We start from the raw sequence: 24,223 nt of genomic DNA, 5'->3' as shown, positions 1-24,223 counted from the left end.
GGAAAATGTCAATTACATTTCTGTGATTCCCATAATGTGCCAACCGACCAGTATTTTGGTTTCTCTCTGAGATGTAAATGTATCCAGATAAATTACACAACAACTGACCTACACCTAAAACCTGTCACTGCGATTGGCTTCATCAATGGGTGTTAGCTGTTTAAGATACATGAGTAACAACAATGATTTGTTAAAAATAATTAGCATTGGAAGTGTTTGAATTCTGAAATAGTGAGTCTGTGAATTAAATAGCATTGAGGGCTGTGGAAGGAGTTTTGGACTTCAGTTATGTTGTAGTGTAGTTCCTATACTCCCAATAGGCTCTGTGCATTGGAATAACATAAACGATATTTTAAACGTAGGACTGAGGTCGACTAGGTCTCTATTGAATATGTTAGACTTAATTATGAATGCCAGCTAACTCAGAGGTCACTAGAAACTTTCTCGAGTAAACAAGAAGGTGTTAACTTTCCCGAATAGACAAGAAGGGATTAGTATCTGACAACCGCATAAACATGACAACTTTGCTCCCTCCAGAATAAGGAGTATATCTCAGAGTCGCGGAAACAATAGATAGCTATTTTACTCAATCAATCGTGCATGCTTAGTTTCACCAGAAGTGCAGAGAAACAGAGAGACGGGCGTTTTCAATAAAAGAGGTTATTTATTGAACAGTCTTCTTTCTCATGCAAGGGAAGTGAATTGCTACAATTGCAATACTTGTCGTAAAGTAAAGTGCGTACAGTAAAAAGTATTACAAAGTAATACTGTAAAAGCATGGTATGGTTTCTAAGCCATACTGTGGTTAAAATGGATAAAATAATGACTAACAGTACTCAACTGGTGCTTCTAAGATACGCCTACCCCGGTGTACCTAACCTAAGCCTAGTACAGGGAAGGAGTAAGTGAGATGTAGTTTGAGTTAAGATAGTTTTCTGCCAAGAATTTGAATCAAGAATTCTCTAAGGGTCTAATCCGCTCCATACCTTGGTTATAGAATGAAGGAGGTCTTGTATCTCTCTCTCAGGACTCGATCTCCCAGCAACCCGCAAGGGTGACAGGGAAACACTGGAGCTGGATTTCTCAGCAGTAGAAAAGACAGCGTCTCTCTCAGTGCGTCAGCTTGAGGGTCGGCTTCCTTCGGCACTTGCTACAGCTGGGCGTCGGGCAAGTAGATAGTCGATCTGCTCCAGAACCACTGTGTGTTTTGTTAGGGCAGATGCTGGTATATTTATACCTGGAAGGTGCCGAGTTTGACGTAAGGGTGGACATAAGACGTCACTAAGAACTGGCAGCTCTTTCAGGACTCCAGGAGTTCTAGGACAAATCAATACAGAAGTAGGGGGAATTCCCGGGCTGCTGGAGGCTTGGTTTGTTTAAGAACACGTTGTGCTTTCTAGGAGTCTATGGGAGTAGCCTTGCCGTATTTGGACTGCATTGGCTATGTCTTAATATGGGTATGATTCTTATGCCTATATAAGGATATGATTTGATATAACCACATAAGGGCATGAATCTGGAATATTTAATTAGAGTCCTAGAATCGTCTACAACACCCACTCCACGTATAATGTCCATCATTACTAAATACTAAGCAATTTTAAACATATCTATAGTATAGCATGTGTTTTCCATCCCACCCCAAAATACATAAAATGCATTTGAAATGGTATATACACGAAAAATGAGTATTATACTGTACGTTTTCAAGCAGTGGTATCATTCAGATAATGCATATATTGTACATTGGAATATTGAGTGAATGAATCACAAAATTTACATTTATGAAATGGCTCTTAATACAGAAGAGAGGGTCAAGACAATTTCACCACATATTTATACAAGACTGTGCATGTGCTAGAGGCTAAGTCATAATATTGTCAAAAAATAGAAATCTTGTTCTCTAAGAATAGTTCTACTTTAAGCAGAGTATCATGTGCCAAAAAGTAAATATTTTGGTAACGGGAAAAAAATACTTTCGCTTTTAGGGAAAAAATAGTTCCAATAGTTTTCAGAATTTCTTTTTATCAAAAACTGAAGGCCGAATTCAGAGTTCAGGGAACGCTGTGTGCTCGTGTTTTCAAAAGTTATTCTCTTTGTTAGGAGAGAACATTAACTCAGATAGGCTAGCAAAGAATTTGTCTACAACAGTAGGTGAAAGTTGGGCCATGTCCGAAAAAGTAGCAATAGTGCATATGTGAGATGCGTTGCCGTCATCGGTGTTTAGATCAGCAATGATCACAGAAGGTTGTACCTGTGTGCCGCTTTCATCTCGTACCTCACCGCCACCTAGTCATAATGGTGAGGTCTCAACGAATGCCGTCATTAGAATAGGTAGCCGCTGGGGACAACACGTTGCATGAGCCGTTACTGAACCAAGCAAAGTATTGATATCCATAGGTACTACTGATGGGAATGTGAGACAGACGTCTAACACGCATTCTTCTCCACAGAGCAGGCATCGTAGAACAGGTAAGATGCAATCTTGTCAGATTGGTCTGAATGAAAGAAACCAGGTAGTATTCAGATCTCTTAGCCGAGCCAACCCGAGGACTTTAGTAATCCGATCTCAGTATCGTATTGCCAGGAGTGTTTCTTCCATTGTAGCCTGAGTTTTGTCTGTGACTGGACTTGCCATATCGGAGCAGAAGGAATAAAAATAAAATTCCTGCTACGAGTCCCAAGATGAGAGTCAGGCCGCCAAACACAGAGTGTACAAAATTCGGGAAGATGCTCAGGACTGCTTCAAAGGGTGCTAACAGTCCCTGAAAAATCGTCTTAAATACATGTGCGATGCCACTGGTATCAGACATGTTTAAGATTTGACTTAACATTTCTACGAAATGCACAGGGCAATTTGTTGATAATAATGCGTGTATCTCTGCTGCTGTCCTTGTGACTTGCAGATCATACGTTTCTCTAGACGAGGTTAAAGGCACAGTTGTCTGTAAAAGAATAGACTTCATTCTGCTTAAAGTATCAATTCGAATAGAAGAGATATTCAGAGAAGGCCATATTGTTGCCTCCTTGTCTGGTTTGCTGTTTGGGTACAATATTTGCATACAGCAAGTGATCCTGGATGTAACACTCACGAGATAGGGCGTTCCTGGCATTATGCCACAACAGCTGCGGTCACTTAACATAACGTAACTGCCGTTGGACAGTTGCCTGAAAAAGGCTCTATTTGTGTAGCAGGGGTGCCGGGCAGATGACATGAAAGGTTATTTGATGAACCTTCTCAGGCTCCATGCAAGTTAATTTCTTGACACAGAAGTGTACAGCTCAGTGAATTTTTACAGTTGTTACCACTAAGAAATACATTTCTTCCCCCCGCTCCAACATCCATGTATTATCCATTCAATGACAGGTCGTTCAGAGATTGTCAATGGTAATCTCTCAATTTTTTCAATGCTCAGCACCGTATAGTCTGCCCCTCTTTGTGCCAAAGAGATTTGTTTATCTGTAAGGTTAAATACAGAAAACAATGACGTTGTGTTGATTAGACGCCATGGCACGTAGCCTGACCTGAGATTTTGTAATGTCCAGCCTAACTGTACAATAGAATGCAATTGGGACTGGCCATGTTGTAACATTAGCATATCCTGTTCTATTATATCAATAGCAGATGATACAATGCTGTCCTGTGAATATATTCTGGAGGACAGAGTTCTTAACCCATTGTCCACTACAGACAGTGTTTTTTCTAAATGAATGCGATAAATTTCTCGTATTTTTTCAGCAGTTTCAATTTGCTTTACTTTCCAATTTTCGTTGTAAGCTGCATATATACCGGCGTATGTGAAACTTTTTGACGCTGTTTGCGAGGTCCCAGTAAGAAATCTGGCAAGTCAGCACCTGCTTTAAGTAAAGTCAAGTGTTGCTTAATTTCAGGTAGTGTGGATTTCTGTAGCCATTCGAGGCATAGTTTTCCTACACTGTATGTTTTTATTATCCCTGGATGTTGTCTCTGGGAATATCTTCGGTCTGGCCTGTTCTGTTTGAACCCCTGTGTTATGTTCAGGAATCTATCTTGACAGTTATTAGTGTCTGTGGGCCAGATCAACCATTTTCTCCAATCAGGATTAGTTCTATTTTGGTGTAAAATATGGGATACGTCTACCTCCACATCTGTAGTGCTATTACTATCAGGTATGGGCTTTGGAATAGTTGTTTAAGTCTTTTATCCTGGCTAGGCCAAGACAGGTTGTTTGTTGAATGGTGTCATTCAGGAATATTATCTGTTCTGGGATCATGCAGGCTCTAAATAATGATTCTAAACCTTGTACCTGCCAATCTTTTGTACCCCAGATGTTTTTGTGTCTCAATGTTGTTTTTCCAAAATTCAAAACCAAATGCAGACAATTTTTCATAACATTTTGCAGAATATATCAGTTTAGTATTTGTCAACATGTTTTTCATTCCTGTCTTATTTACACTTTTAAAATAAAACGTTTTTGGATCAGTGTTATTAAACCCTGAAAAGTATGGGAATTCCTCATAAAATGTTTTCGAGCTGTCTTTTGGCGGTGTTGGACAATGTTCCCATTGATTATAAGTAAAAACATTTCTAGGATTAACAGATTTATGCAAATAGTGGTGACCATAATGATTATAGCAATACATTTCTTCATAATCTGATGAACCTTCTAAATAATTATGTTCTGTAAATTTTGCTGACATTTCTAAGTCTGACATCATATTGTTAATTGATTCAAAGTCCCAATCATCAGAGAATGTGCTAGGTGATACAAAGTCACTTAAAGAAACTTTGAACTGGTGTAGATATTTCAAGAGTACAACCGGGCCATAAATGTCGTAATCAGTAGCATCCTACATGGTTTGTATATAATACAGGGGCTTGGGCCACTGCCCATTTTCTAGCATATGTGTATTTTTTATGAATTGGAATGTGATTTGAGAAGGCAGGCATAATCATTTCTTCGCCATGTGGGCACTCCCTGACAAACTCTGGTGGCCAGTCTTTTTCTGCTAGATGGATATCATAGCTTTTAGATCATGGGTACTCACAAACTTTCTCTCGAGGGCCAAATTTACACTGTGGTTTGTGTCCGAGGGCCGCACCAGTGGGGGTGGGGTAAGTGGGGTAGGGGGCGGGACTAGAGCAACAAAAAAAAACTGACCATGAGGTTGATCACTGGTCCCTGCAGCGGACACCTTCGTCCACTGAGCCACCAGACCCGGCATACACACATCTCTCTCTCTCGCTCTCTTTCTCTCTCTGTCTACCTCCCTCCCTCTCTCACTCTCCCTTACTCTGTCCCCCTCCCTCTGTCTCCTTACCTCTGTCTCCTTTTCCCTCTCTCACTCCCTTTCCCTCCCTTCCTTTCTCTCCCTCCCTTTCCCTCTCTCACTCCCTCACTCTGTCACTCCCTTTCTCTCCCTCCCTTTCCTTCCCTCCCTTACCCTCCCTCTCTTTCCCTGCATCCATTTCCCTCTCACTCCCTCACACTGTCTCCCTTTCCCTCCCTTACTCCCTCACTCTGTCTCCCTTTCCCTCCCTTACTCCCTCACTCTGTCACTCCCTTTCCCTCCCTCACTCTGTCTCCCTTTCCCTCCCTCACTCCCTCACTCTGTCTCCCTTTCCCTCCCTCACTCCCTCACTGTCACTCCCTTTCCCTCCCTCCCCCCTCCCTTTCCCTTCCTCCCTCCCTTTCCCTCCTACCCTTTCCCTCTCTCACTCCTTCACCCGATCACCCCTTTGCCTCCCTCACAGTGGCGGCTGGTGACATTTGAAAGTGGTAGGGCGTAAAAGTTAAGGATGACTTGTTACGAGTAGCAAGCATTCACTAAATGTTCTTTTACATCATTATTTTGAAAAAAGTATACCTCCATCAAACCCATATGCACAGAATCACATTGCAACTGGAACACATGACCACTGCCCTGTGCGCTCTGCTGAGAGGCCAGGATTTGATGTCCATCAAGATTTCTGAACATCTTTTTCACTATTTAACAGGCACTGTGAGAAACTCGCAGTGCCCTAGTCTAAGCTCCAGCGCTCTCAAGTGGTGCCACTCCGTTCAAGGTATGCACTGTACAAGAGTAATGTGAGACATGAAAAATAATACATGAACAGAATCCTTAAATAGCTAACACTTTTGGGGAATGCAACGATGCAATATTAACACATACAATGTAAACAGGAACTAAATCACTGACCTGAACGTGCTCAAGTTTCAATTAAATGTTAAAAATGCTAACATTTTTCTTCCTTCAATGCAGCTGCACGCGGTGCACCCTCGGTTTGCCATCTCTTCCTGTAGTGCCCTCACTCCAGTTCCACTGCACTCTCTGTTCATGTGGCTCATCGCACAGCGTGGACTGCGCCACACAGGTCACTTAAGGTCCAGCTAGCCTGCATCTCTTTGTTGCTACGTGTTGGTGTGCTTTTTAACTTACATCATGTCACTATAGGGCCCCTTTATCTTTAGTAACTTTGACATATTTGATTGCTATGGTTATATCACGGGCATCGACATTTGATGCATGTTGCGGCCGGCGGCGGCACCTGTTCTGCAGTAAGTACTTTTGCATTTCACCTAACTGTGCGCCTCGCCTCCAACATGCTATTTATGACGGCATGACTGTCTAAGTGTCATTTGGCGGCGCGCTTAACCAGATGGAGTCCTGCCACTGTGCCGCCTCGTCTGAGCCTCCCCATCGCATTTCAAATCAATGCCGCCCAGCGCCTAGGCTCCGAGCCGAGGCCTAGTAACACAGTGCCCGTAAAATAATTTAAAAGCCATTTCGATCGTTCATCAGTTAAGTTTGCACTTTGCAGTTTATGTTTATTTGTCCTCCTGACATGACATGCATGATTGATGCCACCCAGTCAGTCACTGCACCCAGTACTGATGCCAGCCACACACGCATTCTAACTGTACACAGAGTCCCTCACTGTCACTCCCTTTCCTTCCCTCACCCTCCCATTCCCTTCCTCCCTTCCTCCCTTTCCCTCCTTTCCTCTCTTACTCCCTCACCCGGTCTCCCTTTCCCTTCCTCACTTTGTCTCCCTTTCTTTCCCTCTCCCTCTGTCATCTCACCCTGCCTCTGTGTCAGCCCGGGCTGAGACAGCTTCGAAGCACACACACACACATAGCCGCACCGAGCGCATTAACAGGTCTTTAAAAGACCATTAGAATGTTAATGAGGCTGTGTTCACCTCTTAGCGCCCCTGCAGCTTCACTCTAACTATGGCAGGAATCGCCCGGCCGGCCCCCACAGAGCAGCTGAGTCTCAGAGTCGCGCTGCTGTAACTTAGTTTGCAGACACTCTTTAAAAAAAAAAAATTAAAACACTGGTATGATGTGTACAAGGTCCGCGGGCCGCCAGGGAAGGCTTGCCGGGCCGCCACTGGCCCGCGGGCCGTACTATGAGTACCCCTGCTTTAGATAGATTCTCCCAAAAGAGACCTCTTATTTTCCTAGTTTTGTCCCCTTCCATACGTAATGTTATTTCATATAATTTATGGGGTACACTAACTCTGGTGTTTGCAGTTTCCACCTGAATGTATTCATTCGTGTCCACTGTCTCCAGAAGATTCATCAGGATTTTGCGAGCTATGGTCACTTCTGCTGCGCTGTCTAGCATTGTCTGGGCCCTTTCTCCGGTTTTGAGTTTTGTCCTCAGAATCCTAGGCATGTTTTATTTTATTACTGGCTACCTTCTTCTTTGGAAATTGTAATTTTTTACTTTGATGAGCAGGTTCCTTGTCTTTGGACTTGACGCGCTCTTCTTTATGTTCTGACCGTCCTCTTCTTTCCGATTTCTGTGAGGAAGTCTGAAAAGATCGAGAAGGACGTGCATCATTATCTTGATATCTGTCAGGTTTTCTCAAATTGTCCCTATTTCTAAGGTTGTATCTTTTTTCAGAGGGCTCCTGTTGTGGAGACCTTCCTCTGGACTGAAACTGTTTTTCTCTGGGAGTGGTTTGTTTGTTACCCTCCCACTTCTTTTTTGGAGTATTGAGATTATTTTTAATAAAGGTTTTTCAGGATTTTCAGTTATTTGGGGTTTTAGTGGTTTCCCACCCAAATTATCTCTACCTAATTCTTCATAGCACTTTTCAATTATTCTGGCAAGTTCAAAAGGTTTCTCTGTTACTTCTGTTTCTTTTAACTATTGGCGGATCGCCACAGATGCTGCTTCTCCTTTTATGTTGGCTAGTAATATAGCCGAGACTTGCTTAAAGTCTTTCAGTAATTTCATACCTAGATTTAAAGCAGTCTCTGGACTGTATTAATTTTGAATCTGTCTTAATACGTCTGGTATAAGCGCCATAGACGGAACACCATGTGTTTTTGTGTATATGGAAGCAAAGACTTTTCCCCAAGTGTCACAGTCCTCCATATGTGGTGCGATCCCTATTGGTAGACAGATTGTCAGAATTCTGTGTTTTTCATGAGGTGTAGTATCAGGAAATACTGCCTCTATTTGAGTAATTTTTTGAGCCAACCAAAACGGAATTTGTTCCCGTTTTGCGGGTAATTTGCCAATGACTGATTGTATAGTCTGTGGTGTAATTGTATTTGTATTCCCCTGGTGAGGGGTGTGCTGTGGAATTTTTATTGCTGGTTGGACTGTTAGTCCGCATGACATATTGAACCAATTGTCTATGTATTTTAATTAATTGTTTTAGCTGAACTAAAAGTTCTCGGTTTGACATTCCTTCAATGGCAGGATGTTGTGTGTAGCTGGCTAGAACCGGCCATGTGGCTCCTGGTCTACCTAGTGGACCGAGCCTGGTGATGTGATTTTGATGTTTTAGTGCGCCATTAAACCAGAGCTGATGCTCTTGGTAGGTTAGTGGAATTTCAATGTCCTCGAAAGGAACGTATTCCTCTGGAGATTCCTCTGCTTTGTAGTAGTGGAAATCGCGTGTCACAGCATTTGCTGCTCGAAAATGTATTCATGAATAGAATACCTCTGTCTGCCGATTTTCATGTGCCTCTACTACAAATATAACTGTACCACCTCTCGATGATACTCCATTGTTTATAAGTTTGTAAGTTACACTCTTCGTTACATTGACTGGGATGAGTATAGCATCCGGGTCATTTTGTTGAAGACTTGTGTCCTCAGCTAATAGTTGAGTTGCTAACGCTTCTCTTTCTCTGTCGTCGTCCGACATTTTTCTGACAGAAAGTTTGCAGATCAAGTTTCAAGGAAACATAGATTAGGTGCACAATATTTTGGAACACTGTAGCCTTCAACGTTGACTAAACAAAAAACTAATTTATAGGATTCTCATCCTACTTAGCTTTGGCGGATTTGACCTTTTACCCACTCCAGACATCTATTGCAGTTTTTACGGGAAAAAGGGGTCTGTGTGAAAAGCACGACTCAGTTACTCTAGTATCTAGCGTTAAATTATCACCTTACCAAACGTTGGGCGCCATGGAGTGTAGTTCCTATATTCCCAAAAGGCTCTGCGCATTGGAATAACATAAATGATAGTTTAGACGTAGGACTGAGGTCGACTAGGTCTCTATTGAATATGTTAGACCTAATTATGAATGCCAGCTAGCTCAGAGGTCACTAGAAACTTTCTCGAGTAAACAAGAAGGTGTTAACTTTCCTGAATAGACAAGAAGGGATTAGTTTCTGACAATCACATAAACATGACAACTTTGCTCCCTCCAGAATAAGGAGTATACCTCCAGAGTCGCGGAAACAATAGATAGCTATTTTACTCAGGCAATCGTGCATTCTTAGTTTCACCAGAAGTGCAGAGAAACAGAGAGACTGGCGTTTTCAATAAAAGAGGTTATTTATTGAACAGTCTTCTTTCTCATGCAAGAGAAGTGAATTGCTACAATTGCAATACTTGTCGTAAAGTAAAGTACGTACAGTAAAAAGAGTATTACAATGTAATACTGTAAAAGCATGGTATGGTTTCTAAACCATACTGTGTTTAAAATGGTTAAAATACATACAATGATAAAATAATGACTAACAGTACTCAACTGGTGCTTCTAAGATACGCCTACCCTGGTGTACCTAACCTAAGCCTAGTACAGGGAAGGAGTAAGTGAGATGTAGTTTGAGTTAAGATAGTTTTCTGCCAAGAATCTGAATCAAGAATTCTCTAAGGGTCTAATCAGCTCCGTACCTTGGTTATAGAATGAAGGAGGTCTTGTATCTCTCTCTCATGACTCGATCTCACAGCAACCCGCAAGGGTGACAGGGAAACACTGGAGCTGGATTTCTCGGCAGGAGAAAAGACAGCGTCTCTCTCAGTCCGTCAGTGGGAGGGTCGGCTTCCTTCGGCACTTGCTACAGCAGGGTGTCCGGCAAGTAGATAGTCTATCTGCTCCAGAACCACCGTGTGTTTTGTTAGGGCAGATACTGGTATATTTATACCTGGAAGGTGCCGAGCTTGACGTAAGGGTGGACATAAGACGTCACTAAGAACTCGCAGCTCTTTCAGGACTCCAGGAGTTCTAGGACAAATCAATACAGAAGCAGGGGGAATTCCCGGGCTGCTGGGGGCTTGGTTTGTTTAAGAACATGTTGTGCTTTCTAGGAGTCTATGGGAGTAGCCTTGCCGTATTTGGACTGCATTGGCTATGTCTTAATATGGGTATGATTCTTATGCCTATATAAGGATAATATTTGATATAACCACATAAGGGCATGAATCGGGAATATTTATTTAGAGTCCTAGAATCGTTTACAACAATGTGGGCTTTATGTTAGATACGTATCTTCTTTTTCTCTGCATAACTTGTCCATCTGCACATCATCAACCACCTATCTTTCCTCTTCAACATCCTCTTTTCACTCTTCCCCGAATGCACTTCCTCGCATCTCTGTCACTTCACTGCCCCCAAGCATACACTGCACTCCCTCAAATTTAAGCACTTTAGTTTTTCTTACTTTTGCCGTGCAAATATTTTGACATCTGTATACCCCCTTCACACACATCCACAGAATTTTAGTTGCAAATGGAATGCATAAACATTATTTGGTGTGCTCTACAGAGAGGCCAACCCAGTGGCAGGCACTTTGTTTGGCTTGAGCCTTAGCACCTGCACGCTCAATCAAAGCCCCTCATAAACACCTGGCATGGCTCAAGCCTCGAAGTATGCACAGAAAAAATATAGATAAACAACAACATTATAAAATAGCTATCTCTTGGGGAATGCAAGATTAAGTAAAGTATGAGAAATAAGAGAGGAACAAAATCACTGAAATGTATTGCCTCAACGTTTTTACCATTCATTGTTTGCAAATCAATCCATGTTTTTGGCATCAGTTTTAATTTAGGGACATGAAGACACAGCCAGTTTTAATGTCATACATCAGAGAACTGTCCACTGTAAGCATATATTTCTCACTTTGTGCTTGACTCGTATATTTGGATCAACTTCCCAAGGGAACAAAAACCCTGCTAAATATTTGGATCCATTTTGCCGGGGAACAAATGCTGCAGCTCCTGCTATCAGGACCTGGGGTGTCACAATGGGGGAGGTTAGCGTGATGAGGGGTTGCAGCACAATATCACTAACACAGCAATAGCCTGCAAACACTAACCATTATTGAGAACAAGGCACCAAATCAGACGTGCTTGCATCCAATCCCACGTATGACGAAAGGGTGGGATCATTTGCCTGTGAATGATGGATGTCTGAAATAACGCTGGGATGAAGGGTCTGACGCCCGAAACCATGACATTGATTGTGTCGCTGGCTTACAGAGTGCATACCACTATAGACCACAATGGCAATGAAGAGCTCAAAAACAGAAAGCCCCGTGCTGTGCGCCACAGTTCAGAAAGTTGATTTACTGCTTGGCTTCCATCTCCTGCTTCAGAGCAAGGTGGGGCAGGTAGCCTGAAACAGACAGTCCAGACTTAAATAAATCGATTTATTTAGGGATTTGATTGTATATTTAAATACATCCATAAATGTAATATGTTTTTATGTAAATGTTAAGGAAATTCAGGGGGGCGCAACCCCTGAGCCCTAATGGAGACACCACCCCTGCCACTGTGTCAGATTTACCAGGTCTTCCAAAACTAAGGGAAACAAGATGACCACCATTTAAATTACTATTTAAACACTGTATGACTGAATTACCCATAATCCAGAACCAGTGTTGGGAATTAGGGTGAGGCTAGTGACTGATTTCAGCTCACTGAGTGATTATATTGTGTTGGATAGGATTGAATTGCAAGTGTGTTTTGCGATGTGCTGAAACCATGACTGAGTTGGCCTTTCATGAAAACCGGACCTGGCCTGACCCTTCTCTGGGCACCTGATGGCAAAATCCTAGTCCAACACGCACACAGGAGTGTGCACATGGACACACTTCCACATCGCAGACACTGTACCTTTACACTACCCTAACCAATTAATTTTAAACACACTGTGAACTACTTCTTCTGCGGCGTCCGACCAGTTTGGTGAATCTGTTACTATTTGCAGCAAAGTCACCACTGCACTTACTTACAAAATCAGAAATTACTGCAGTGGTCAAACTCAGAAAGTACTGCAGCAGGCAAAATAAAATATTGGCACACAGTGCAAAATTTGTAGTAAAATATCTTCATGGGCCCTAAATTTTTTTTAGGAGGCCCGCTCATTCCACGATTGGAAACATGCCCACTTACACTCACTCATGGTGCTACTCACTTCCATCTTTGTGCTATTGATACCCGCCTCTGGTGCTGCCCACTTCCACCATCAGCGCAATCAATACATTGATTTGTAGAAAAAAGTGCCAGACACCAATTATCTCTCTGGAGGCTGTGGATCATGACACCTGGAACATTACCGCCCCCTCCTGACTCCCCCGCCCACTACATGGAGTACTATGCAAAGGTCTCTGGTGCTCAGTACACAGTGGTTGGCTATACATCTGTAGGACATGCTATGTTTTGTCCACCTGGCTGTTAACTACCAGAGATAGTGTAACACATGGACCTGCTGCCACGGGCCCTTATAGAATGGTGTAAGAATGAGCCTACATGTAAACAAATTTCTGCGTCAGATAATTGTAGCACCAGCAAAAATGTGTCTCTAAACTGCCTAATATTATGGTACTTCTTTTTAAACAGAGGAATTAACAACGACCTAGTATAAAATTCATAAAAATAGAAAACAACATAAAATGTATCATTGATTGACCTGTTTTGCCATCGCACGGGCATGAAATAGCCGCAAGGTTTAGCTGAAAGACAAGGAGAAAACAGTAATATTTAACAGTATCAGCTCTGAACCTGAATAACAAAGAGCGCTCCCATCGCCCACGTGACTGCCACAGGTAAACAGTGGGGCAATCTGGGACTCTCAAAGACAAATATGCCATAATCTGGGTTTTCCCTTCCATGCTTCTGAAATGCAGTTCCTTTGCATAGTCATAAAAAACTGACACTACTTCCTTTTTTATTAAAACTGGAACATAAATCTGGCTCTGCAAAAGCCCTCTGCAAACCAATTCTACCCATTTCTGTTTCAACATATGCTAGCCAGGGGATTCGAAGGCCATTGTCACAAGAGAGGCAATCGAGTATTATATCTCTGGTCAAAGATGCCTTCTCATTACTCCATATTGAAAGCCAGAATATTAAGGATCTAACTCTAATTTAGTCAATTATATATTGCAGGTTGAGTTCTTTGTGGCAGATATTGTGAGGGGGGGAGATTGGTACTGCAAGAAGCCGCCTGTAAAACCTATTTTCTTCATATTGTTTGGTTTCGCAGTTTGCAATCCCCCACAGTTCAGCTCCATTAGTTGCAAAAGGAACACATTGGGATTTATAGATCTGCAACAAATATGCAATTGGAAGATAGAAAAGGGAGCTGATTGCCTTAGATAACTGGGTCGGCGATGTACAATACCATGGGTCCATGCACCAGGAGCAGCAAACATGACTCCTAAATATGGGAAGCTATTAATACTAGTCAGTCGATTTTGGCCCACTAACAGAGTGGAGAGCTGGGTGCAACGTGGGCCACACCCCATAATATGTGACTTTTAGAAACTGTTGCAAAAATCACGGTTAGCCATATATTCAACGAAGGCAAATAGTAACAGGCGAGGTGCTTTTGAGGGCGGGGAATGAGCACGGCATCATCTGCATTTAAGAGTGGAGGTAGATGACACCCCCTTCATTAATGAAACATCAATAGTAACCCCTGCTAAGAACGGGTGCAAACCATTAATATATATAGAATAAACAAAAGAGGGGCCAGCACACACCCTTGTCTAACACCCCTGCCAATCTTTATATCATTAGTTACATCTCCATTGTTGCTAATTCTGACCCTAGCTCTCATGTCTGTGTGCAAATATGCCTGAAACTGAACAAGGGGAACATTCAGGCCCTACAATAGCAACATTTGCCAAAATGTGGGTCAACTGACACAATCAATAGCAGCAGGTAAATCAATGAAAGCCAAACACAGGGGCATTTGCTTTGTAACAGTATATTTGCCTATTACCAGATTCAGGTTTGCACATTGCTTGATTGTCCCAATCTTTTTTTGAACCCATATTGAGAAGGATGCAAGATAGGCTCCACTTGAGCCCACTCCTAAGTTCTGTTGTAAATAACACGCTCTAAGATTGTAACAGTGCTGTTGATCAACGAGATTGGCCTTTAGCATATAGGGTCATCTCTCTTACCCTTCTTAAATATAGGGACGATAATTGAGGTGTTCCAGGAAGCAGGCCAGTATGAATGTACAAGGTTACTAATCACGTTAGTCAGAAGAGTGGCACAAAAATCAATGTTATGTTTCAATAGATATATCGGAACACCGTCAGACCCAGGTGCTTTTCCCCCTACACTTTGTGAGTTGGCCTCTTCAACGGGAAACATCCATTACAACGAAACTTTTACAACGCACTACCATTACGACGCAACTTTTACAACGCAAACCATTACAACGCATAGCGCTGGGGGGCGCTCTAGGATAGGGAATGTATTTAATATACTATCCAACACCTTCCCTACTATCCACGGGGACTGGAGTTGGAATAGTAAATTAAATAAATCACTATCCAGCGCCTAAAAGCATTATGCGTTGTAATGGTATGCGATGTAAAAACCGCGTTGTAAAGGCATGCGATGTAAAAGTATGCGTTGTAACGTCATACATCCCTCTTCAACATCAGCCACAGTTATCTTCACATCTGCCAGTTTCCTGCTATCGATATCAAAAGCATCCTCCGCTGGGGGAGGGGAGCATAACCTTTTCTAAATTGGGCTCCCAATACTTCACCGACAATATGACAGGAACCAGAGATAATAACTGATTTTTGCATCTTGTATCCGAAACGGTACCCCACAAATGCCCTGTATCTTTCATACGGGCTGCCTGCTCTAGTGAGCCCCATTGTTCACATACAACTACCTGCCATCGTTTTGCTGTGACAACCTTGTACTGCTTCCTCAAGATGGTGACTAGTGCTTGATCTCTTTGCTATTTCCCAAGTACTAGTCCCAAATCCCGATTAGCCACAGTACAATTATGATTAAATCAGTGATGCAACGTAATAAAGGGCCGAACAGGTTTAAGGATGGTTCTTTTGACACTACAACAAAGATAACTAAATGCACCCATAATCTGGTGTGCAGTGTCCTCTCCCACCAAAGAGACTTCCAACAACCTCATATTCTCTCTTTTAATACTACATCTAGAGTTCAGGAAGGTTCACGCATTCTCCATATCAACTCTAGATTGTCCGTAGTCAGTTGAAGGTTATACGCCCCAATCTCTCTCTTATGCAGTTTCCTAGGAACCAATAAAAGGGCGACTTCAAGAGGTTGTTGGAACAACAGATTCATACATAAGAACCTCCTCAAGGCTCCTAGTGACAAATATCTAATCTATCATTGGAGATGCACCTCTACCTCTACATGTTGGTAGGGCATTAGTGTTCTTCCCTGCAATTTCCATTGTATCCACCAATTCAAAGGAAGTTAATATCGACTCCAACTCCAGGCTTCGAGAATCCAGCCCACCTGTAAGGGGGATTCGAGTGTTTTGGCTTGGGGGGTGAGGAGCATTACAATCACCAGCAAGACAAAAATACAGTGCATTACCTTGTGTGACAACCTTTTCAGATAACTTGGTGTGGTAGTACAATAACTCTAGAAACTTAAAATTAGGTATGTTAACAAAATCATTCTTATAGAAATTAACCAGGTGAAGGTTCAGATGGGCTCTCGATAGTTTCACTTGAAAGATAATACTAGCCAAAATCTCCACATGACCACTTAGAACTATATTCACCCACACTGCCAACCCAACAGCTTCTCTGGTAGTCATTCAACATCTTCTATGCTGTTAAGTACTTCAAACCTATCTGTGCAATCGAGTGGGTGCATTTCCCAGGAGGGAGCAACTGGGAAAAATGGTGGTACTACAGGCTAAATAAAAATAGCCGAGGGGTAGCAACACAATCTGTGGGTTGGTGTGTTGTGGCATTCTTTATGTCCCAAAATAATACATACATGCGATGGGGGCCTAATGTTTACCACTGTACAATTTCCTGAAATGTCCTTACGTCCTCGGCCCACCCATTCTACCTTCCGCACCATAATGATTAATTCTGCATTCCTGGTATCAAAATACTTATGTCTCTTCAGCCTGTGAAGTTTGGTTCTTTAATTGCACCCAGGATTCAACAGAGCCCGTCTCCAGGGGAGGAACACCAGCAAGTACCACACAAATGGGCAAGATGCAGGTGGTAACTTCAATATGTCTTTACTTGGAACTCCAAAGCTCCCATAGAAAAAACGTTGTGGTTACTCCTCTGAGTTACTATATCCTCAGTTAGAGTAGTAGTGCCTATAGAGGCAGCCTCTGAGACAGTGACCATGCTTAACTGGATTCTAGCAACTTGTGTGTAACATCCCTGTAATGGCGCTATCCAATCTTATTTGATGAAGACTAAGTTGGGTCTGCAATGTGGGACAAGAGGTATTCACAATATTAGAGGACTTGGCTACATCAGTAAATCCAGCTAGGAACCTTCTATGCGATTCAAGCGTGCTATGATGGGACTCAATTTTTGGGCCAGAATTGCACTGAATTGGGTATACAAAGTGTTAGTGTTTAACATTTCTTGGGCCTGTTCTTCTTCTGGTGAGGGTGTCTGTGTCTGCATTGCTCAGGTCTGACAATAGGGTTTAACACAGGATAATAGCAGACTCTGCCAGTGACTTTGTAGAGGATGGTGTTTAATTGTAGATGCTGTAGTGAGTGCCCTATGCACCCCTTCTGGTTTACTCTTTGAGGCTCAGGCTGGCTCATGCATAAACGTTCAGGTGAGCTTGGCTGGATGGAAACATTGGTTGGTACAACAACAGATGTCCCAATGTCATCCAGAGAAATAGTAGATAAACTGGAAACAGTGAGGGCTGAACAGGCTGCAACACCAACAGAGGGAGTTGGGAATGGCCAACCTTATGTTCTTGTTGTCTTGAGGGATGGCCCTAGTCCAGGAAGAATCAACGCTCGGCCATCACAATTTAATTGGAAATTACCCCAACAGCTCTTGCCAGCATGTTGCCAATTGTACCAGCAGAGTGGGAGGTTGTAGACATACTTGCAACCTTATGCTTGTCCATCATAAAATAAATACCATAGGCTCTCCTGGACAAAATTATGGTGGAAATACAGCAGCATAACTAATTCCTACTGGGTCGCATAGAGAGGTTGCCCAGCCCAGCCTCGTCCAGGCGCGGACTGGTGCAGACAGGCCTGCTCTTGGCCCAGTCTTGGCCTGGGCGTGACCTGCGCGTGTCCCGTGCAGCGGGCTCCTGTAGCCTGACTTATGCGCCTCCTGGCACGAAAGAATGGCACGGGCCCTCCTCTGTCTCCTGGCCCGCTGGGAGATGGAGTCCTCTAGCCCACACAGCCTTCAGAAGTGCGTCTCACGCAGCGGGTACCAGTAGCTGGACTTATGCACCTCCTGGCGTGAAGGAATGGCATCAGCAGTCCTCTGACTGCCAGCCTCAGGGGCGGACTGGCCGTAGCGGGCATTGGGCATTTCCCCGATGGGCCGCCAGGGTGGGGGCGGTTTAGGGCCCCTGGGGGCGGTTTTTGTTACCGGGTGTCGCAATGTCGGCCCCCTGTAACAAAATCGGCCGAAACCGGCACCTCACAAACAGCTCGGCTACACCCCCCCCCATCCCCCCCCCCTCCCCCCAGAGTGGGCCAGCCGAGCAGTTTGCCAGGACCGGTTTCAGTTCCCATTCCAGCCCTGGCCGGCCAGCTAGGAGATGGAGTCCTCTAGCACCCACAGCCTCCTAAAGTGTGTCCCACCTGATGTAATTAAACCACTCCTTGATTTGATTGCAGGTTTTATGGAGGAGAGGCGCGCAACACCCATTGGAATCAAGGGGCTTTAGCCCCCCCCCCCATCGTGTGTGGCAGCCCGGGCTCAGACGGCTCCCGGGCACACACAGCCGCACCCGAGCACTTCACAGGTCTTTAAAATGTTAATGCATGTTAATGAGGCTTTGATGTTGTTTCACCCCTTCCAAGAGCCCCTGCAGCTCCACTCTGCCTATTGCTTAAAGTTTCAGCCACCCCGAAATTTTTTCTTAGCCCCCCCCCCCCCCCCCCGAAATGTGGCTCTAGTTGCGCCTCTGATGGAGGATTTGGATCTTCAAACGAACTTGTCAAAAGTCTTCACTATGGTACGTGGTACTCTGTCTGTGAAAACTCACCCTCATTTTGTTAATGATATTCAAGTTGATAGAGTGTGTGGCTTTAAGCATTTGCGGGGTCCTTGGAAAGAGCATTTAACTGGGATGGCGAGCGCACTTTCAGTTTGAGAGCCTGAGAGGGCGATTGAAACGGTCTTTAGTTTTTTTTTTTGAAATTGGGGATTACTTATTTGGAAGATGTAATTGGATTTCACCCACTATTCCTACGGTTTTCTATGTGGGCGACGCTTGAGACACGCTTCAATAGCTGGGTGATTTCAAATTGCATAGCTTTCGACTCAGGGGCCAGGCACCTGATTACTTGGATGAATTATAGTGAAACGCGGTTTGATTTGTTTGGGGAAACAGGAGCTATTTCTGATTCCAAAATTAATTCATCCACGAAAAACACAGTGAAATCTCTATTGTTTGAAAGGTGTAAGGAGGATAGTTTTGCAGACGAGTTTCGCTCAAACCTTCCTTCATATTTTCATCACTAATAACAATGAAATTTATTTTACTTTTGCAGATAGTACCAGCGCATATTTTTATTTACTCGTTTTCGGATAAACAATGTTAATTTGCTACTTACTTTACCAAAGATTGTCTTATAGAGAGAAATCACCTTTGTGTCCATGTGAGAAATCGTTCTATGCAATCCAATATACATTTCATGTTTTTTATCAATTGTATATGGTACCAAGGGAACACCTTTTAGTACCGCCATTGCGTTCTTGTAAATTTAGACTGTATCGACCAGCTATTCATTTTGTTACAAGAAATAATATCAGTGTTTATCTGCTGTCTGGTGACCCACTTTATTCAGCAGTATATCAGAATTAGGAAATTAATGACATATTTTTAGGATGAATTTTTGGTACTTATGTTTAAATGCTCTTAATTTATATGTTATCATTGTGTTTTTCTTTTTCCTATATACTTTGGTTTTTCGGTGCTGTTCCCTATGTCTTTTATAAGACCGAATAAATACTTTTGACTAACTCTCTGAGTACCAACGTGTTGGGTCCTAGCAACATCTTTTTTGTATTGCACAGATTTAGCGTTGCACGTTATAAAACACGTTACAGTGCAGAATTGCCTCAGGAATCTTCGAAAAAGAAATGAGAAGCACACCGGCCTCTCTTTTGCACATATTTTCGTCAAAGTGCCAATTTTTCCGTCTGCAAAAAATTATAAGAAATTAGCAAAAAAACGAAATTGAAAACTGTGTTAATTGTTCAACGTAGTATATCTTTTCCCCAGATTACAGCTTATTCAAAGGACACAAGGTACACCTTACACAGCTTCAACCTGTTAACTTTTGAGTGATAGCTTTATCAGTTAATTTATAGCCTAATGCGCTTTCGCTTGTCCTTGGTCCATGTGGCAACTCATTTGTAGTTCTGCTTTCTTCGCAGAGGCTGACAGCCTACCATGACATTGTTTTGGATAAATGTTATGTGATTGAGCTGAACACTTCTATTGTGATGTTGCCCCGCAATTTCTGGGAGTTACTGGTCCATATGAAGGTAAGTGTTGTGGCTCATCTTTGTTGTAATGTGGAGGGTAAAATGGCAACTGTCAAAAGCAAAAATAATGTAAACCTAAGTTGTTATCAGCTACGACGCCAGCTTGCACATACTACTCTTTAAAAATGCAATTTAAAAATGTGTTGGTTCTTTGCTTCTGGTTCTCTTCCTATGTTGATTTCCTCTACATCATTGTCATTGGTGCATTATTATCATTAGTATACCATCAGTGTCATGGTACATTATTACCATTGGTACAGCATCAGTGTCATGGGTCATTATTACCATTGGTACATCATCTTTGTCATTGGTACGTCATCACTGTCATTGGTCCATTATTATGACTTGTCACTCTCTTCTTGTGGTCCCGCAGGTGAGGAAAACAAGGTTAGGCGGAAAGTCTTTCTCCTACCTCGCTCACTACTATTGGAACCAGCTTCCAATTGACCTGAGACAGTGCCCTGACTATCTGCATTTTAAAAAACTTCTTAAAACTGCCCTGTTTCCTTAAGGTCTGTCTATCGGTCTAGTGCAAATCCTTAGTGCAGAGAAACCCCTTCGGGGGTCAGGCGCACCTATAAATAAAATAAATAAATGCACCACTATTATAAGTTATCATAGTCAAGTTCTGACGTCACAGTGCCTGCTAGCAGCAGCCAAGGTGAGAGGTAGGCCAGGCCACAGAGCATATCTGAGGCAGCTGTTTAAAGCAACTAAAAGGAACGTTGCTTTTCTTTTTTCTGCTGTATTTTTTAACATACAATGACAATCAGAGAGAACATGATTATTTTTTGCACACCTCATATAGTTAGAGAAAAGCTGGAATCATTCTGCAAGTTTCAACACATTCTGAGTTAGTGCAGTTTTAAAAAAATATATATTTTATTTTATAGCTGACATGTATTGAACTGTTTCCAATATATGTTTGCAACAAATTCCTAACAGATTTTTGATATGTTTAATTTTGCACTAGTAGTTTGATTATTATTGTTCATGTTTGCAAACATGATCGCTCTTTCAAGCGAAAGAGCTTTGCACCACGGTTTAAAGTGATTTGTGGGAAAGGTGATGGTGTGGGTATAGGAAGTAGGATCTGCTTCTTAATGTTACCACCACTTTTTGCTTGATGTGATGCTGTTTTTACTAGTCTGACTGGGATCCTGCTAATCAGGACCCCAGTCTATCTTCTTTCTCCCTAAACTGTTGTGGTCAGTACCTAGGTACACCCCAGATTGAATACTGGGCTACCCTTGTCAGTCCCTAGTTTTTGGTGCCCATGTACCCAGGGCATAGGTACCCCAGAGGTCTCCCATGGGCAGCAGCATTTATAATGCCACCCATGAGAGACCATTCAAAATGGAACTACAGGCCTGCCATTGAAGCCTGTGTAAGTTGGTGCATGCACCTCTTATGAAAGATATAGGTTTACTATATCTAAGGGTCACTGCACTTAAAACTTAAATGTAACCCCTCTAGCAGGCCTTTACAATTCTGAGGGAAGGGTGATTGGTTTTCAGTGAGAATGTGCCCCTGCATGAGCAGGACACCCCTGCAGCCTACAGAGTCAATTCTCCCGGGTTGTCAGTGAAGCAGCCATATACTATATGGAGGGGCTTCAGGTGACCGCATGATGACCATTTCGAAAACGGCTGCAACAAATCCTATCATGTTTGGTATCAAACATGTTTGAATCATACCCCCACACTATGAGGTATGATTTCAAGCACTGGAAGAGCCCTCCGTTAGGCTCTCAGTGTTCCCGGTACCAGCCTTCTTGTCCCGGACAGCACAAAATGGTTACTGCTGACCAGAGACACATTTTTGTCCTCCTGCTGCTGAGCCAAGCCCAAGCAGGGGAAGGCAGAACAGTAGGCATCCTGTCACAGGGAGGTGTGACCACCTTCCAGACAGCATTTAGTGTATTAGGGCTGAGTGTGTGTGCTTGCTAGCGTCTAAAAGTCTGCATAAGGGGCACATATGGTGTCTCTGTGGATAGACCAATTCAAACCAGTCCTGGGAGCCATGGGCTCCCGATCTGGCCCACAACTGGACAAAGGACATGGAGTAACCTACCCCCTGTCCAGAACCTCCAATGGGAGGGTCCCATTAATCTTCCCAACCCTCTCCTTAGGGTACTTAAGGGATTACCTCGGTGTAGGTCCCTGGATTCGTTGTTGGATAAGATTCAGAACCAAAACCACTGCACTTCTACCGTCTGGGCACTCTAGACTAAGCTGGTTTTCGTTTGGGCCTAACTTCATGTCCTTTCCAGTCTGCTGCATCGTCTGTGCATGTTCATCATACAGAAACCTTCCAAGGCCTGTGAAGCATCAAGGACAACCAAAGTAATCTCCCTTGGAGTAAAGGGGTCACTCCCCTGCATTCCTTGGGCTTTGCAACACAGGTGGTGGTTTTCCTCAGCTCACGAGGCCTGCTCTACGCTCTTATCAAGTTTGAGGCCAGTAGTCCTTGTGGGGATTGTAATAACCAAACTCCTGGATATGGCATTTCCTTTACAGTTGCAAAGGCTTGTTGAAATCTTTGCAAGAAGATCTTCGGGCTCCAAGTAGCCCCCACCTCAAGCAATTCCAGTGACCAGAATATTCTGCCACACCGCATCGTGGGCATCGTGGGCATTGTGGCCTGAATCTTTTGTTGAGCTGGTTGAGGTCCTCTTGCGACTCCTGTGCAGTTGGCCTGTTGGTCCATTTGAGGTTCACCTTTCTCTTCCTTGTGCTCGCCTGATTGCTCAGGGCCTGCCCTGACTCCCCGGCTTGTGGTGAGGCCCCTGAATCTTGCTGGTCCCAAGTGTACACCTTCTTGACCTCTTGCATGGGTTGCCTTTGCCAAGGCTTGTTGGTGCTCCTGTCGGACACCGACCTCTCAGCACTTGACATCCTTCGTGGGACAGCTCGTATCTGGGTCCTGGTTGTCCTCAGCATCGCCTGGTCCTGGCAGCTGCAGAGTCACTGTCCTCTTTCCTGAAGCACCCGACATCGGAGGATATTTGTCTTCCCGGGCTCCTGGTCACTCCCGAGTGACATAGACTCTGTCCCCTCTGCTTTCAGGTACACCTATTCAAGAATCCATGTTTGGATTCCTCCGAACACTTTCTCCTCTTTCAGCAGCAGCACTTTACTGAAGTCCTCAATTGGGTTTGACAGTGGTTTCCTACGCCACTTCACACCTATGCACCCGGGTTCTCTGGGTTAGGTAACTTGGTTACCACAGTATCCACGGGTGGGGTGACTCTCCAATCTTCTGTCTTCTACAGGGTTTCTTCAGGGTCCACTGGGAAGGGTCCCTAATCTTTAAAATTCCAACCGCGACTTACACATAGACTTGTACAGAGCACACAGTCATGTTCTCACACTTCACACGCTCTCCGTGGGGTCCCCATCTACTTAACTTGTGTGTTTCTGAGGGTCCCCTACATCCTCTTGGCATTGTCTTGGCTCGAGTCGTGGTTCTTATACCACTTTCTTAGCATATGGTTTGGTCTCCTCCCCCTGGGGCCCACTGTGCATTAGTGCTATTTACTGTGATTTCTTTGCCAAAGTATTGTGTACTTTGTGACTATCTCTGTGTAGGACATCCTGTGACATATTAGAGAGTGTTATTTAATAAATACATATTTTTATAGATACTTTGTGTGGTTCTTTTTCATTTAATCTATACATTCCGGTAAAGCAAGCTGCTTTACACTCCTTTAAAACTAAACCTGAACGCTGCTCTCCACAGCTTCCACTTGGATAGCTTTCTAAAGTTGTCTGAAACCTCCTAAATCAACATAAGGGTTGTCTGGACTGGTGCAAGGTGCCCACTTACATTAGTGGACATCATATACCAGGCCAGCTTCTCACAGTGGCCATGTATTATATGGGATAAGTTACCCCCCTGGCAGAAATGATAAGGATACTGCAAGTCACCTCGGAGTTCCATAACCTTATAAAGGAACTCCGCCTTTGGCCTCTTTCCTCTGTATGCATATGGAACTCCTCAGTGA

The 24,223-nt window shown here is 43.4% G+C and overlaps 1 protein-coding gene across 1 annotated transcript in view; it reads left to right on the top strand.

Moving 5' to 3' along the window:
* ITM2C (integral membrane protein 2C) overlaps nt 1-24,223 on the top strand; it is a 302,913-nt gene that overhangs the window by 194,343 nt on the left and 84,347 nt on the right. The window contains exon 4 of the mRNA XM_078668127.1: nt 20,107-20,217. Coding sequence (XP_078524253.1) covers nt 20,107-20,217 — 111 coding nt within the window. The remainder of the gene's footprint in view (nt 1-20,106; nt 20,218-24,223) is intronic.

The sequence above is a fragment of the Lissotriton helveticus genome, chromosome 11 (assembly GCF_964261635.1).
Source record: "Lissotriton helveticus chromosome 11, aLisHel1.1, whole genome shotgun sequence".
NCBI classification, from domain to species: Eukaryota; Metazoa; Chordata; class Amphibia; order Caudata; family Salamandridae; genus Lissotriton; species Lissotriton helveticus.
This window is presented reverse-complemented; position numbering and strand designations above follow the sequence as displayed.